This window comes from Dunckerocampus dactyliophorus, chromosome 12 (assembly GCF_027744805.1).
Source record: "Dunckerocampus dactyliophorus isolate RoL2022-P2 chromosome 12, RoL_Ddac_1.1, whole genome shotgun sequence".
Taxonomy (NCBI): domain Eukaryota; kingdom Metazoa; phylum Chordata; class Actinopteri; order Syngnathiformes; family Syngnathidae; genus Dunckerocampus; species Dunckerocampus dactyliophorus.
In genome coordinates, this window is record NC_072830.1 from 6,241,134 (window position 1) to 6,258,505 (window position 17,372).

General features: G+C 41.3%; 2 protein-coding genes and 1 non-coding gene across 3 annotated transcripts; 1 reads left to right on the plus strand and 2 right to left on the minus strand.

Annotated features, from left to right (window-relative positions):
• The first annotated feature begins 1,150 nt into the window (after window positions 1–1,150).
• On the plus strand, window positions 1,151–9,273 carry spint2 (serine peptidase inhibitor, Kunitz type, 2). The gene is made up of 10 exons (XM_054793482.1): window positions 1,151–1,683; window positions 3,783–3,953; window positions 5,407–5,457; window positions 7,082–7,117; window positions 7,490–7,651; window positions 7,740–7,790; window positions 7,854–8,021; window positions 8,085–8,129; window positions 8,189–8,297; window positions 8,389–9,273. The coding sequence occupies exons 1-10, from the start codon at window positions 1,281–1,283 to the stop codon at window positions 8,471–8,473; spliced, it is 1,281 nt and encodes a 426-aa protein (XP_054649457.1). The 5' UTR covers window positions 1,151–1,280; the 3' UTR covers window positions 8,474–9,273.
• On the minus strand, window positions 5,239–5,326 carry trnar-ucu (transfer RNA arginine (anticodon UCU)). The gene is given in 2 exon segments: window positions 5,239–5,274; window positions 5,290–5,326. It is a non-coding gene; the product is annotated as a tRNA-Arg (tRNA).
• Window positions 9,232–14,687, minus strand: LOC129191457 (solute carrier family 35 member F2-like). The gene is made up of 8 exons (XM_054794828.1): window positions 14,605–14,687; window positions 14,363–14,543; window positions 13,397–13,504; window positions 13,156–13,315; window positions 12,913–13,069; window positions 10,978–11,030; window positions 10,741–10,895; window positions 9,232–9,485 (listed from the first exon to the last, which is right to left on the minus strand). The coding sequence occupies exons 1-8, from the start codon at window positions 14,685–14,687 to the stop codon at window positions 9,294–9,296; spliced, it is 1,089 nt and encodes a 362-aa protein (XP_054650803.1). The 3' UTR covers window positions 9,232–9,293.
• Between the last annotated feature and the right edge of the window lie 2,685 nt (window positions 14,688–17,372).

The window sequence follows — 17,372 nt, forward strand, 5'->3', positions numbered from 1 at the left end:
TTAAACGCAGCATCACGGCATTCCTCTGGGTCTTAAAGCCAGCCAAGTTCCCTCCGATAACACGTTGTCTATGGAGCAGCAGCGTCACCTGCAGGGTAGACTGTACAAGGACATACTGAAATAATAGGTTAATAAGTGAAGTGACGGCTAAAGGCGACTCCAAATTGTCCATAGGTATGAATGTGGGTGTCTGAGTGTGGTTGAGGTATGAGTGTGGTTGTTTGTCTATATTATATCCTGCGATCGGCTGGCGACTAGACCAGACCCGCCTGTCGCCCAAAGTCGGATGGGATAGGCTCCAGTATACCTCCGCTACACTATGAGGGTTAAGCAGCGTAGAAAATAACTTAAATTAAGTTACTGACGTCACTGGCTTGATATCATTAGCTTTATAACCTAAAACGTTTAAAAATAACTTAATTTACTGACGTCACTGGCTTTAATATCATTAGCTTCATAACCCAAAACGTTTCTAAATAACTTCATTTACTGACGTCACTGGCTTTAATATCATTAGCTTTATAACCTTCATAACCTAAAACATTTCAAATGAGTACAACTATTGAGAGTATACCAATATGATTGTGTTACTGCGTCCTTTTGTAAGTTGCAGAGACTCTTTTTCATATTTTTTAATATTTTTTTCTTCATCCATTCTTTTTCTATGCTGCTTCTCCGGGGGTATGCTGGAGCCTATCCCAGCTGACTTCACCAGCCAATCGCAGGGCAAATATAGACAACCATTCACACTCACATTCATACCTATGGACAATTTAGAGTCGCCAATTCACCTAACATCCGGAGTACCCGGAGAAAACCCACCCACGACCGGGAGAACATTCAAACTCCACACAGAAATGCCCAACGGAGATTCGAACCCAACTCTTCCCGATCCCCTGACTGTGACGGTGTGGCCTTCATCTTTTTTATAATTTAAAATCGTATATACTGTAAATAAACTGTCGATCATTTTCTATGAGCTAGTGACAAGTTTAACCTTTTTTTTAAACTAATGTAGTTGAATTAGAGGCTAGTCATAGTACCTCGTTTCTGTTTTCGTGGTAATGAAGGAAACGACAATGGTTTGTCTTTCAAGAACTCCCCGCCCCTTGCGTGACGTATGCACCAGTGGGCGTGGACATTGCCATCTTACCTGTCTAGCAGGTGACTTAACTGCGTCATTAACAGCAGGAATCAGCCTGCTCCGTGTTGTTGATTTTTTTTAAAAGTTTTTTTTCAGTGTTTCTTTTTTTCCAATTTTAGTGTGCTTTGCGAATAAGATGAAGATGAATCAGGTTCCGTTCAGGTGTCTTTTCGCCGTCGTCGTCGTCTTTGGCCTGGTTCTGGCCTGTGAGTGGGAGCAGGTCGACGATCCGAAACAGGAACTGGGTCCATCCTCTTTCGACGCCGGAGCCGACTTCCTGGACCCGCGGTACGATATCTCCGACCCGGAGAAGTGCCGGCAGGAGTGCTGTTTGGAGTCCCGCTGCCACATGGCCATGCTCGGCCGCCCGATGGACGGCAGCGCGCAGTGTGTGCTGGTCAACTGCATGTGGGACGGCAGGGACGTCTGCGTCCTCCAGCCCAGCACTCAATATGAAGTCCTCGGCAAGAAAAAGCCCTCGGATGTCACGGCGCCCCGTAAAGAACCGGAACCCAACGACAAACAAAGCAACATGAGTAGTAAGTAACACGCTTTCAACCAGGGGTGTCCAAACTAAGGCCCCGGGGCCATTTTGTGTTTTCTCAACATTACATTAGTTTCAACGTCTTTTAATGTATCAAAACGGCCCCTGTATCCATCATTTTTCTGTATTCGACCCTGGCTGGTAAAAGTTGGACACCTCTGCCTTAAATACCCACTGAAATAAGAACATTTTTCGCTAACACTAATAATTAGTCATGTTAGCTAAATGTAATGTATGCTAAAACTTCTTTATTTATTCAACAAAGTTGACTTTATCAAAGTATCAACAATGCTAAAACTTCTTTATTTATTCAGCAAAGTGGACTTTAATGATACATATGAAGTATCAACAATGCTAACATTAAATAACTCGCATCATTGCAAGCGCGTCTTGTTTATGTCAGTAGCGTTTTTTTTAGTAACAAAGCAAAGTCTTGTACCAGAAATGTTTCCCAAAGTGTGACGGGAGGACATGATGCCTTCCTGCTAGCAAACTAACCAGAATAACAACATAGCTGGCTTGACGGAGGTAATAGGTCTGTGAGGAGGAAGAGGACGCCATCACCACACTGATCAATCAGTTTATTAAAGTCCTGTTGATGACTTTTTATGCGTTGTCTTGTCAGTTGATGTTATTTCACCGCCCCCTGCCCACCCCCACTACCGTGTTTGTTGTTGTCCTCACACAATCAGTCAGGAGCGAACTTGTTGTTCCAGAGAATAAGCCAAGGCGCGCCCTACTCGTTGCACCGGTCAGTCTGGTTCCATTCAGCTCAGAAATCTACACCTGCAGGATTGTTCCACTTTTCCCTGGTCCCTGTTAATCGTTTGGGTGTGAGACGTCGCCTCCTTGCAGGTCTTCGTGCTAGTGTTCTATTGGTTGTCATCCAGGAAATAGTCTGTGCCCACCAGAGACATAGCTAGACGCCGCATCGGGCGCTGAGCCGTACGTCAGCGTCACCACGATATTGGATGTGTCATGGCTGCGCTGTAAATGAATAAAAGTAAATGTACATACTTCATACATTCACACACGCACTAATATACTCGGGACTAACTGTTTTCCAGTATATTAGCGGGGTTGTTAATGTGTAAACCAGAGGCATAAACTAAAATTTCTTTGTAGAAACAGTGTTTATAAAATGTGCTATATAAATAAAGTGGATTGGATTGGATTAGAAAGGCGATTTATGAAAGCAAATACGTTTACTTGTGTTCATTTACAGCGCAGCCTTGACACATCCAATATGGCGGCGACGTTGATGTACCGTGCAGTGGACAAACCCACTCGATGCGGCGTCTATCTACAGTATGTCTATGGTGCCCACAGCAACACCGACTGTTAGCAGGAGTAACTTGTAATGTGATGCAACGCTTGTTAGTTTGTGGGGAGTGAGGGAGTACAAACTGTATGTGGGAGAAAAGGGCTAGTATTCATTCAATCGTGTTGGCAGTCTTAACTGCTGTTAGTACTTAGATATCATATTGACTTTTAAACCTACTTTTTAAAGCTTCAAAGAGCCTTTACAACAAACGAAACACACAACACCCAGTAAACATCAGCTAGACTTGATAAAGAATCATGTTCTTTCTGCCTTCATCAAAGTTTGAATTCACTAACTTGCTTGTTGAAGACACTTGACTTTTCATGTAAAATCAGTGTTTCCCATACAGTCGTGTATTTGCGGCGGCCTACCACCAATCAATTTGGACCACCACAAATAGATTTGGCGCTAACTGTTCGCCCTGGCTCATAAACACATTATGATGGGACTGTCTGTGAATGGAGTTAGTTGTTCTAGCTCGGCACACTAGATGGCATCGTAACGCTGCTTCTTAACACACCTGTCCTGCTAGAGAATAGGAAGATGTAGCAGGAGGGATCAGTGTTGACTTTGTCGTTACATTTAGCGACTATTCAGGCGGGTGGCCACAAATAAATGAATGCATGGCAAACACTGTTAATGTAAATAGAGATTGCTAATTTTTTTGCTTTTTTTGTGCCGCCCAAGTTGTGTAAATGCATATATATATATATACAGTATATAAAAAAAAAAAAAAACATTTAGTGTCATTTGTGTGATTTTTGTTGCAGACCCCTGCCGTGAGCCCATGAAGGTTGGCTCGTGTCGTGCGTACTTCCCCAAGTATTACTACGACGCGGCCAACCAGACATGTCGCATGTTCATCTACGGTGGCTGCGGGAAGAACGGCAACAACTTTGACACGCTGGAGGAGTGCCAGGCAACCTGCAGTGGCGACACAGGTCACATGTTTAAATGTTCTTCTACACCGGGGGTGTCCAGAAGAAACAAGCAAAACAACTAATACATTTGTCATTTTTTGGAAAATTATGCTGCGGAAAAAGTTATGTTGTGAGAATAAAGTCAAAATATTATGGGAATAAAGTCATAATTGCAAGAAGAAAATTTACAAGAACAAATAGTAAAAAAAAAAAAACAAAAAACAAAAAACAGAAATGGCAAAAGCTGTAATTTTACAACAGTAAAGTAAAAATATTAAAAGAAAAAGGTATTCTAACAAGGAAAAAAAGTTGCAATTTTACGAGAACAAACTCGTAATATGAGGAAAAATAATGTCATTTTAGTAGCTTATAATTGAAATATATTTCAATTATAAGCAAGATGACAGAATAAATTTGTCTTGTTTTTTTTTTAATTATGGTGGGGGAAAATGTTATAGTATTGCAAAATATGGGAATAAAGTTTAAATATTACAAATTACAAGAAGAAAGTTGAACTAGTTGGAACAGTAAAAAAAAAAACCCAGCAGAAATGTGTGGGTGGGTGGGGGGGGGGGGGCTGTTATTAAGAAAGTCGTATTCAAACGAGGAAAAAGTCGCAATTTTGTGAGAAACTCGTAATATCGTGAGGGGAAAATAATGTCATTTTAGTAGCATAGTTGAAATATTGAAGAAAATCATTGTTTCTTTCTCGTTAAAGTGGTAATATTAGGAGAAACAAACAAGACAAAGTAGTCATTTGTGGGAAATTAGGGTGGGGTAAAGTTAGAATATGTGAATAAAGACAAAATATGCAGGGAATAAAGTCAGAATATTACATCAAGAAAAGATGATTATTTAAGAAGGATCTAAAAAAAAAAACCCCCAAAAACAGAGTGATGGGGAGAAAAAAGAGCAAAAACATTTAATAAGAAGAAGGTTAAACTAGTTTGAGCAGTTAAAAAATAAAAATTAAAAAAACTAGCACAAATGGGGGGGAAAAAAACTGCTTTAATTTTATGAGAGTAAAGTCGTATTCTAACCAGAACAAGTTTGCAGTTTTACGAGGATAAACTCGTAATATAAACTTGAAGCAAGTAATATACGAAAGTAATATTATGAGGAAAAATAATGTGGTTTTAGTCGCAGTTTAAATCTTAAAGTCGGAATATTACGAGAAACAAAATAAAGTTGTAATTTTTGGAAAAGTAGGTTGGGGAAAAAGTTATAGTATTATGGGAATAAAGTCATAATATTACAAAAAGAAAATTTGAAGAAATTTTATTTATATTTATATATATTAAAAAGTCGACTCTGGTGGGACTCGAACCCACAATCTTTGAATGTCCTCCTCAGTCGCTAGAAGTCCAGTGCGCTATCCATTGCGCCACAGAGCCTCACATTTCAGTAGGGGAGGGGGGATGGCGGGTCACATCAGACAAGGAAGCTGAAAGTGTTTTTGGTTCTCTCCTTTCAGATAAGTCGGCGAAATCGCTGAGAATGGTTCAACCCTTCAACTACTACATAAGTAATTCTTTCTCATCCTACCGATTAGAAACAGATGATGCTAATGACTCCCCCACACATTTAAAATGGAATTGTTATGATTTGGAATGTTTGCTGTTGGGTTGAAAAGCACTTGGAACATTCAGATGCATTCAGAAAGTAGGAAATGAGAAAATCTGATCTAAGATTGGGAAAACTTTATGTACAACATTCAATATACAGTACAAGTTCCTCCCTCAGAAGGTGACTTCAAACACCAGAGGTGGCATGTGAAGTATGTTTAGCACTACTTATACTTATAGTATGTGTCAGTAATACTATGGCAAGGCTTTACTTTATTTCAAACATGCATACAAGGTTACACTGAAACATAACACGTTAGTTACACATTTTAACATGCCCGAAAAGTAGGAAGAAGCAGAGTTTATTTAATCCTACACCTTTACTACTTTTTTTTTAATAGTAAAAGAGAAGGACAAAGATGTGTAATAGTAAAGAGTTGTAGATAGCTTTTACGGTAATACAAATAAATAACATAGAAATGACCATTTAACGCAAACTACTAGACTTTGAGGATTCAGTAATCCCTCATTTATTGTTGTTAATTGGTTCAAGACCCGACTGTGAGAAGCGAAGTTCCGCCAAGTAGGATTCCTTATTTATAAATGGAATGTTTTCCTCGTCAGAGCTTAGAAAATGTTTACGGCTTCTAAATTCATTTTTTAACATTATTAGAGCCCTCTAGACATGAAATAACGCCCCTATAGTCAATTCAATTTCATTTATATAGCGCCAAATCACAACAAAAGTTATCTCATGGCACTTTACACATGAAGGTCACACCCAAAAATGGGGGGGAAAAGTAATCATCTTCGTATCTTTTATAGCAGTCTGATGTTGGCTTGCTTCCGTTTGAAGGGGTTGAATGTGTCCACTACGATGATACCAATTTGTCCACTACGATGATACCAAATTGAAGGTGAAAGTTTAACAATCATGATAAAACAATTTTTGATAAAGTCCAATTTTTGAGGGTAATCCCCACTGACTGACGCGGCTGCGGCGTGTGGAGTTTGGAACACCAACATAAACTAAATCTTCAAGATGAAACTCCCTTCTTCATGTGCAAAATAATCATCAAACTTAAGTCTTTGTTCATTTGATGCACACACAGCAATCAACAGCTTTGTGCCGTCTCTCCTTCCTGCTCTGTTCTCCTAGCGCTGTGAGGCGTTCAGGCCACTCGTAATGTTGAGTGTTCAGTGCTAATTGTTTTTCATTTGTATTCATGTACCCCCATAACAATTGGCACACCCCACTTTGGGAACCTAGGCTTTAGGCAAACCATATGTAACATTTGCTTAAGCATGGATATTTTTGGACCAATAATAGGCCGTATTCAACCACGAAACAGCATGCTTTACTCATGTTTGAAAAACTGAGAGTGAAGCCGTGAAATTTGAAGCTGGAAGTGGCGAGGGATTACTGGACCACTTATCTTTCTTACTCTGACTTTTTTTTTATGTCGGACCTCCAAGTGGAATGTTTCCAACTTTCCAGCAAACCTGAATGCAACATAAGCACTGTAGCAAAATGAACCTAGCTTGCTGGTAACACTTGTTTTGTGTGTGTGTGCGTTTGTGTAGCGGCGGTACCTTACGCTGACCTTGCGGATGAAAAAGGTAAGAGTGATGTGGATGCTGTTGTTTAAACATCATTAATGATTGAAGAATGGAAGGTAGCTGTGAGGAGGAAGCAATCGCAAGGTGTTGATGTTTAACGTGTGTGGGAATGAGGTCAGGAAATGTAGCGTGTAAGGTGTTGATGGTGTCATGTGACACCTCTCTCTTTCTCTCTAATGCTATCTGCTGAAGAATATTCTGGTACGTTCAACTTTTTACCCCTCACCAGCAGACAGGAAGTGGAACCTTTTCCAGTGTGTTAGTATTTATTAGCAGCTTGTGTAGCGCTTCACATAGTCGTGGGTAGTTTATTTGGTGCAGCGGTGACGCTAGCATGATGATAGCACGTATGCTCTCTGTGGGCCAATCAAGAGCGCTGCGAGGCGGAGCCAGATGTGGGGCCTTGCCGCGCGGCCTTCCAGCACTGGTACTACGACAGCGAGGCGGGCGAGTGCAGGACGTTCATCTACGGGGGCTGCAGAGGCAACAAGAACAATTACATGACCCAGCAGAGCTGCTTGGACGCTTGTCAAGGTCAGACGCTGAGTTTTCAAGGGTCGGCTCAGTGACTCGCCACGTGCCGCCGTCACGCCACGACGTAACTTGTCCGTCTTGTCTGCAGTGACCGCGTTGCTGTCCGCCAAGAAACGTCCATCTGATGTGCACCGCTCAGGTAATCTATGGCTTCAGTTACCTTGAAGATGAAATTCTCCTAAAAGTGTTTTCGCGTTCTCAGAAAAGTGTATGTCTGCTCCTGACCCGGGTCACTGCCGCGCCGCCTTCCCCGCCTTCTACTACGACCCGGACACCGCCAGCTGTCAGCCGTTCATCTATGGGGGCTGCGGCGGCAACAAGAACCGCTACAGCAGCGCAGAGGAGTGCCTGGCCAGCTGCAACATGGATGGTAGCGCTGCTTTTATTTTGACACTTCCTGTCATGTCATGTGCTGATGTTGCTGTTCCTACAGGTTCCTTTGAGCAGCGGGACAAAGTCCGCAGCCGCTGGACTGCAGGTGGGTCCAGGTTTTGAGGTTTGGTTCTTGGAGGAGTTTTCATGTTCATCTTCCTGCAGCTTTCTTCGTCCTGCTGACGCTAGCGGCCATTTGCATCCTGCTGGTGTCCTCGTTCATCATCACCATGCTGAGACGCCTGCATTTCTCCCGCACTGCCTCTTCAGTCAGGTAGGTGGCGCCTTGACATGGACACTCCTCCCAGCCAAATAACAGGTACAAGCGGAGCGTCATGCCGACGTGTGACCTTTTGTCTCCCCAGTGACAAAGAGGAGCTTCTCCCAGACGAGCGCTCATCTCAAGAGTCTCTGGACATCCCTGAGACTCCCACGGCGGACAAGGCCTGAGGGTCCTCAGCGACAAGGACACTTCATTAGGTACCCAAGACTAAGGTGGTAGACGACCACAATATGTCTCAGCAGACACCCGGAGTTTCTCATGCAGCTAATAAATATTAGAAGCAGCACAATAACATGTGGAATTCATCCAATTCATATTTTGTAGTTTGTATTGGAGCCTCTCAGATAGTGTACCTAATGAAGTGGGCGGTTCTTCCTGTTGATCAGTGATTCTTCCTGCCTTTATGCTAAGCTAAGCAGACATTTAAACTCACATCTGACTACAAGGACTTTTTAAATGTTTCTTTTAAAGTTATGTTGGTGTTTGTGGTTAAAAAGCGTCTTTTTTTCATTGGCTGCTTGAATGCTTCCAATGAGTGTTGTATTTATCACGCGACTCTCAGCCTTGAACTTAAACAGATTCATCTCTGACATTCAATCATTTTACATGTTATCTTGTATGAAATCACCAATGTGTACCACCATTTGTGTGATTTTTTTTTTTTAATCATTTTAGTGGAAGAACATTTTTACTTTAATAAAAGTTGATTCAAGAGAAGAAAATGGAGAGATTGAAAAAATGTTTTCCCCTCGGTGTCTCCCCCTGCTGGCCATCAGGCTTAAAAACATAAGCACTAAAGATTTACTGATCAAACCGTACATTTTTAAAATTAATTTTGCATTGCTTCCTTTCACTCTAAAATCTGAAATTGTGAAATAAAAACTGCATCTCGGTGCAAAAGTAAAAGTGATTTATTAAAGTTGACTTTGACAATGAATGACATGTAATGAACATGAAAGTAATAAACGTTTAACGTAAGCGACTTGTTCACATTCGAGTGCAGAGTACATCAGTGCTCTGCCTCTCCCTTTGCTCCTCTTCCTCACACACTGCCTGTTTGGTGTGGCAATCTTCCTCGCTAGAGGGGGTGGGGGCGGGGCCTGTGGGTGTGGGCACAGCGTTGAAGATTGTGAAGCCAATGAGGATGACCACCAGCGACACCAGGTACAGTCCAGAAAACTGAGGGGGGGGGGGGCGGGTTCATTTGTTATCACCTTTTAGACCTTAAGCACAACCCTGACCAAACCTAAGGTCTAACATGAGCTGGAGTCCCAACCCCAGATCTCGCCCTGACCATAAACCAAGGGTGTCCAAGTGCAGCCCGGGGGCTATTTGTGGCTTGTGGCAGTTTTTTTGTTTATGAAAAACCCCAGCAAAAATGGAAAAATCAGCAGTCATCTTACAAGAATAATGTCAAAATATTAAGAGAAAAAAAGTTGTAATTTTAAGAGAAAAATGTAATTTTGGTCGCATAAAGTTGAAATATATATTTTTGTAATAGAAAAAAATGAGGTTGCAGAAGTCACAAGAATGAAGTCAAAATATGGGAATGAAGTCATAATTCTAAGAAAATGTACAACAAGAAAGTTGAAATGGTAAATTACAAAAACAAACAGCAGAAATGGGGGAAAAAGCAGTAATTTTGAGCATGAAGTAAAAATATTAAGAGGAAGTTATTTTGTAACGATAAAGCTGCAATTTTATGAGAATAAAGTCTTAATATTATGCGGAAAAATGTCATTTTAGTAGCATAGTTAAAATATTGAAAAACAATCTTTTTTTATTATTAGAAACAAAACAAAGCTGTAATTTTGGAATACCATATTGGAATAATGCAAGCTTTTCAATAATGTAAAGATAATTTATCATAATAATGCAAGATTTCCTTCAATAGGTCCTCTTTCCCTCAGTTGTAACGTAGTTTCAAACAAATTCGGCATCCTGACCCGTCCTGTCTTGATGGGCTCACCTTGCTCATTCGGTTTGAAGCCAAAATATTCCCACACCGATGCTGTGGCATTTTGGTTTGCAATCATCTTTGTTTTCCTCCTCACGTTACCTTGCGTTGCTACTCACGAGGCTAACTTGCTGCACAGCGTGTGTATGCTAGCCGCCCCGCCTCCCTCCACAGGGACAAAGAGACTGGATGACTGACATTCTGCTGTGGAACAAACGCGCCTAGGTGCTGAGACCAAGTGTTTGGAGGCGAGAGCCGAGGAAAAGAAACACGCATGCACATGGCAATATACTCTATCGAGGCCAGCAAAATAATCGAGTTCGTTTTCATTCGTCGTCGTCGAATAACTGATTTATTGATTAGCGCCGAAGGCTGCGCGTGAACTTAACCGGTTCATCTTGTCATCAAAGCGGCTTTGTAACCTACAATCACTTATTAACTCTTCAGCTGAGTAGGATATTCATCATCAGGACTCACGCTGTAGTGGAAGAGGAAGATGCCACAGAAGAGGCTGAAGAGGTCAGAGGTCAGCATGGACATGTTGACCGCCGTGGCGCTGCTCTTCTTCATCACCACGGGCATGAAGCTGTACAAGGCAAACATGCACGACACAAAGATCACCAGGAGGAGGGCTGCAGAGGAAGAGACATGAGGTCAGGAGCGACACACTCTGGGAACGGGAAGAACAGGAGATGTCTTGGTGCTCACACTCACCCACTTGCCAGCTCCACTGGATGGCGGCCACCTGGTGGCGCTCCAAGATCACCCTGCAATAAAAAGAAATGAAGACCTATGACTTATTAAAACACTACTTTGTGCTACAAATTTGGCAGCTTCACTATCACGGTTGTTCAAAAATATATGAATCATGCTGTTTTGTGGTTGAACACGGCTTATTAGTAGTAAAAAAAAAAAAGCATATTTAAGCTAATTTAAAGCATTTTCAAGCATAAAAATGGCCAAATGAAGTAAAATAAAGTAAAATAAAACAAATAAGACATTCAGAAGACACATTCACAGATGATGTGATGATATGTAGTATTCTACACTGGTCACTAGGTGTCAGTAATGTTACTATAATGTTCAGTGAGACACACAAGCACCAGACTTGATCGCCCGAACAACAGGCGTCTATTGCAGTTTGCATGATCGCACAACAGGCACAATAATCCCTAACACGGGCTAATCCATGCCAAGATACAGCATAACTCTGATAACTCCCCCATGTCACTTCCTGTCCAACACAGGAACATATTTATAGCAACACACCAGTCTTAATTATGCCTTAAATGATTATTTTCACTTATGTGTACTGTAATCGGTAGTACGAGTGTAACGGTGACTATAAGGGTGTTATTTAATGTCTAGAGGGCTCTAATGTTAAAAAAAACTTATTTCGAAGGTGTTTGATTTTTAAATAAGGAATCCTACTTTGCGGAAATTCACTTATCATGGTCGGGTCTAGAACCAATTAACCGCGATAAACGAAAGAGCATACTTACATTTAAACACTTACATTAACATACTGTACATACATATTACCAATTACATTAGCATACTGGCATCAAAACACATTCATTGACAGTAGTATTCTTACATTTAAATGTACATTAGCATACTTACATATGAGCACTGTCATTTGGACACATCTAAACATACATATGAACATTTATATTAGCATACTTACATCAACACGCTTACACATGAACACATACAGTATTACTGTACTTAGAGTACATATGAGCACTTTCATTAAGATACATCTAAACTTACATTTGAACACTTGTATTAGCATACATCAAAACGCTTCAATATGAACACCTACATTAGCATACTTACATCAAAATGAGATATAGATAACACTTAGCATACTTACGTTTGAACACTATAATAACATACTTACATCGAAGCGCTTATATATGAACACTTACATTGACATACTTGCATCGAAACACTTAGATATTAACACTTACATTGGTATACTTAGGTATGAACACTTACATTGACATACTTACATCGAAACACTTAGATATTAACACTTACATTGACATACTTGCATCGAAACACTTAGATATTAACACTTACATTGACATACTTACATCAAAACACTTAGATATTAACACTTACATTGACATACTTGCATCGAAACACTTAGATATTAACACTTACATTGGTATACTTACGTAGGAACACTTACATTGACATACTTACATCGAAACACTTAGATATTAACACTTACATTGACATACTTACATCAAAACACTTAGATATTAACACTTACATTGACATACTTGCATCGAAACACTTAGATATTAAAACTTACATTGGTATACTTGCGTATGAACACTTACATTGACATACTTACATCGAAACACTTACTGTAGATATTAACACTTACATTGGTATACTTACGTATGAACACTTACATTGACATACTTACATCGAAACACTTAGATATTAACACTTACATTGGTATACTTACGTATGAACACTTACATTCACATACTTACATCGAAACACTTAGATATTAACACTTGGTATACGTACATCTGAACACTTACATATTGACAATTACATATAAAGGCATACTTACATTAGCATACTTGCATGGCAACACGTACTTATGAACACTCACATGAGCATACTTACATCTGCACGCTGCTGATGACGGCGCCAAAGAGGCCCAGCATGCCAAGGAACTCCACGCGGCTGTGCTTCTTCACCGTGTACTCCTGACACACGTTGGACACGCCGTAGCACGTGGCGCTCAGCAGGGCCAGGCCGTCACCTAGCAGCATGTTGGAGGCTGCAGACATGTGACATCTCACTGACTTCGGTCGGCTCGGTCATGGTCTCCTGTTAATGGACTCAATCACACAACCGTGTTCTTACCGGACCCCTGGTCCCGTCCGGCCAGCAGGTCAGCCCCCACCATGGCGCCCACACCGAGCAGACAGATGCACACCGCCACATAGTGGACAGGCCGGTATCGGGTGTTCAGAACGCAGTACGAAAGAACCATAACCACTGGGATCACAAAGCAGTCCAGCAGCTGCAGACCCAAACCGACATGTTCACTCCCAATAACAGACGTACTACACAGTGTACACAGTATTGTGGTATTTCGGCCCACCTGCACACTGGTGATGGTGGTGTACTGGTAGGCTTTGACCACAGCGTAGTTGGCCTCCACATCCACCAGGCCCAGCAGAAGGTACTGGAACCAGCGCCTCCTCACAATCTGAAAGAGATTTCCAGCCCCTTTCATTTTAAAGGGGAACACCTCATTGACAACAAGAACACACTGTACATGAACGCATCACGACATGACGACCTTCATACGTGCAGGACTTTGAGTTCTTGCATGATGATGCTAAAGACAAATACCTTCTGCATTTTAATATCACAGTTGTAAAATACCCTCAGTGGACACGTCCTTAGAGACACATGCATCATCCAATGAGACCCAGAGCTGTGTGAAAATGTCTACTTTTATATACTGTATACACATTACATAGAATTAGCACATCTCTGTATATTATTATGTTTCCCCACACTCATGGTTTTGTGAAGTGCACACAATTTTATGCCTATTGTTTCTCTTTCTTTTGAATTACTGTGGATATTGTTCGCATTCGTTGCAATCCACATGCAAACAGGCGTACAATTAAGAGTACAGTAGATCCCCTTTATTCGCAGAGGTTGCGTGAAAGACAAATAATGGGCTCACCCATAAAAACGCCTATTTTAATAGTCTGACCCATTTTAAACCACTATTTAACGCATTGGGAATCCAGCGTTGCAAATTAAGAAGCGGTTTCAGGCATACAGTGCACAATATTGTACTTACAAAACGTGCAGTTACACATCACGTCTTGTCAAAGCATCTTCCGGCTGGAAAATGTTGAGTGAATCAACTTGTGAGACAGCAGCCTTTGGTGGATTCATAGCTGCAGCAATCATTTTCCCCTGCAGATAGCGCCATCACACCACTTTCTATTTAAGTTCACATTGAAAAAAATGTACAATTTAGCCAACCGCGGATAGACGGGGATCTACTGCAGCTGGCTACTGTAGGAGCTAATGAAGAGTCGGGTACATCACCTGGCCTGCAGAGCAGCATGGGGGCATAGGTGGCGCTGAGGAGCACGTAGTTGAGGAGGCTCTGCAGCATGGGCGTTTCCACGTGGAAGACGGAGGTCAGGTACTGCGAGGTGACGGCCGTGCCGCACACCAGCGCTGCCAGGCCCTGACCCATGGCCAGCGTCTTTGCCAGCCGCCTGACACGCACACACAGTCACATTCCAGAGGTGAAGACAAGGACGTGATGCGATCACTCACCAGGTGAAAAGCTCCGTGATCCTCCTCATGAGGCCCGTGCGCTGTGGTTGGGACGTCTCATCCTGCTGTGCTGCTGCAGCCATGCTACAAGAAACCACTCTGACCACCTTCTTGTTACTCAGCAGCAATCATTAACTGTCACGCTCTCAGACGGCAAAGGTCACATGAGAGCTTATCTCTGCGTGAGTGCGCACAATGTGAGGATAATAACAATAAAGTGCTTCCTTACTAGCTGCTCTGAGATAACGGCAATATAATCTGGTTGTGTCATGCTTTAGATACTGTATATATTTTTTATAAAAGGGCATATCTCTCTCTCGGTATATACTGTGTATATACTGTATATACAGTACATAAACATATACAGTACATATATACAGGTATACAGGTATATGTGCATGGCTCAGATCAAGGGTACCCAAGTGTTACATTTTGGGTAAAATTTCAAACTCGTGGTTAGACCTTGGTAATGTTATCAACACAAACTTCAAACATTGCAAAACACACACCCAACATACCAGAGCTCGAGACATCTTCCATCTCCCATAGCAACCCTCCGAAGTTCACTCTTTCTTAAATGTACTCTTCAAAGGTAAATAACATTTATCATTACGTATTATATCATTTTTATTATTGTTTTTTTCATTAATTAACCTCGTTTAATATTACTACTGCATCCAAACTCATATTTACATACATACACATATACTGTATATGTATACACGTACATGTAGTACCTTTATCACTGGTGATATTACCTTTTCCCCTACTTAAGAACCATTCAACATCTGAACAGTCGTCTGGAACCAATTGTGTTCGTTAGTTCGTCAGTGTATATACTGTATATACATATACATATATATATATATATCTTTGTTTTAAACGATTCGATACGCATCTATGCGATATATTTTACAAGCAAAAGGATTTGATCCAATTTGCTACAGTGTACAAACCACACCATTGAGTGGTTACATTTGCTGATGTAGACATTAACCTTACATTATAAAATAGAGAAGCCCATTGTATGAATGTGGTGTTCTTACAGTATTTTCAAATGTGTAAAGAGCACATCATATTCCCTGGCCACAGGAAATTTAAAAAAAACACACTTTCAAAAATGTAATAATTTGTAAATACATCTAAATTTACAAAAAGGGGTATCAATTTTGGAAATACGGGCCACTATTTTATTAAAAAAATAATATAGTTAGATATCCCAGTTTTTGCATCCTTAATGCGAGCGGGAACTTGTCTCACTTTGTTTGACGGTCCTTGAACACACCATCTAACGTTCTCCCACGCTGCACAGATGAGCTTTTACTGTATTTTTACCCTTTTTCTTTCACCTCATATTTGCTGCCAAATGCGGATACTATGTGGGAATGCATCAAGATTTGATGACCTTATTGAGTTCTAATGTGCGGATTTGTGTGGTGCACCACTCTGGAAAACTAAGTCCAGGCTCGTACTGGTGGATGGTGGGTCTGTATTCATGTCGTGCTTTTATTTTGATGTTGTTCCTTTCATAGTTTTACACAATAGATAATAAATAAGTTAGATAGCTATAATGTACGTATGTTTTGCTGATGTGAAAATCTTCCCCGGTGTCTCGTTAGTGCCCTGTCTAGTACCTTGTCTTTGTGGTAGTGACGGGTCCAGGCTATTTTAAACTTCGATATATAAAGTAATTTCAATATTGTGTACAATTGAATCAATTGAGCCTCTAGACTGGGGAGAACTGGGACCATCAGGATCTTGATGTGTCCAGGGTAAGGATCGAACTCGCACTTCCAGGGCGTTGTGGTAAACGTGGTATTGTAGTCTGTGTGTGTTATGTGTCACGGCAGCGATGCGCACCCTTTTAGGTCCAGCAGGTGTCAGTATTGAGCAACAATGCGACACAGTACTGACACAGTGTCGATAATGTTTGGTTAATGTGCCGCCACGCTTCACGAGGCCTCATCTACTCACCACTACTTTCTGGTCCCGTTTTGGCTGAGTAATTTTCCCCCGCTTGGCTTCTCCAAAAGCGACATGCCTTTGCCACAGTTACTACATATTTGTACTTCCTGCTTGGTTTTTCCAACAGCGTTCTTAGTTTTGTAGTAGTGGTAGTCGTTGTGGTCTTTTTCCTGCTAGACTTTTCCCTGGCAGCATTTTTTGTTCTTTGTGGCTTAGCTCTTACGTTTTGGACTCTATTTTTGTATTATGTTTTTGCGTTTGTATTGTGGAGGACTCTTTTCTCTGCACTTGGGATCCCAACTACGCCGTATCGCGACAATAGCATGAGATTTCAGATATCATGAGATTTTAATTGAAATTATTCCATTTTAGATGTTTTAAGACCCCATGGATACCTCGTCTCGGCCTCACGGCAGTTTGCTGAGAGTGCGACCCCTTGTGCAAAATGGGGCCCTACATTCTGCACAATGCATGTTTTGCATTTATTGCAAATGTTGATCCCAAATTGGAGAAGGGGACCAATCGCACCCTTTGCAGCCCATGTTTGTCGCAGCGATAGGTTATAGTTTTTTGGGCAGGTGCACATCTTGCTTCACAAGAGGGTTTTGCAGGGGGAAGAGCGCTGACGTGGTGTACGCTGGCACCTCAACTCAGGAGCACAATCGGCGAAATGCAACAAAAGCGTATTCAAGCATCAAAATGCAAGCAGACTTTGAAAAATGCGTACATGTTGGCAGATCCGGGCTTATGAATGAGTTATGTAGGAGTTATGAATAAATTAGTTGACACAGCAGATGCGTGAT

Bases quoted from the DNA above. Each gene is read 5' to 3' on its own strand.
- LOC129191457 (XM_054794828.1), bottom strand. From the start codon at position 14,687: ATGGCTGCAGCAGCACAGCAGGATGAGACGTCCCAACCACAGCGCACG. The intron at 14,544-14,604 runs GTGAGTGATCGC...TGTGCGTGTCAG, and splicing joins ATCACGGAGCTTTTCACCTG to GCGGCTGGCAAAGACGCTGG. The intron at 10,896-10,977 runs GTGAGTGTGAGC...CTTCCTCTGCAG, and splicing joins CCAGTGGAGCTGGCAAGTGG to CCCTCCTCCTGGTGATCTTT.
- spint2 (XM_054793482.1), top strand. From the start codon at position 1,281: ATGAAGATGAATCAGGTTCCGTTCAGGTGTCTTTTCGCCGTCGTCGTC. The intron at 8,130-8,188 runs GTGGGTCCAGGT...ATCTTCCTGCAG, and splicing joins CCGCAGCCGCTGGACTGCAG to CTTTCTTCGTCCTGCTGACG. The intron at 8,298-8,388 runs GTAGGTGGCGCC...TTGTCTCCCCAG, and splicing joins CGCACTGCCTCTTCAGTCAG to TGACAAAGAGGAGCTTCTCC.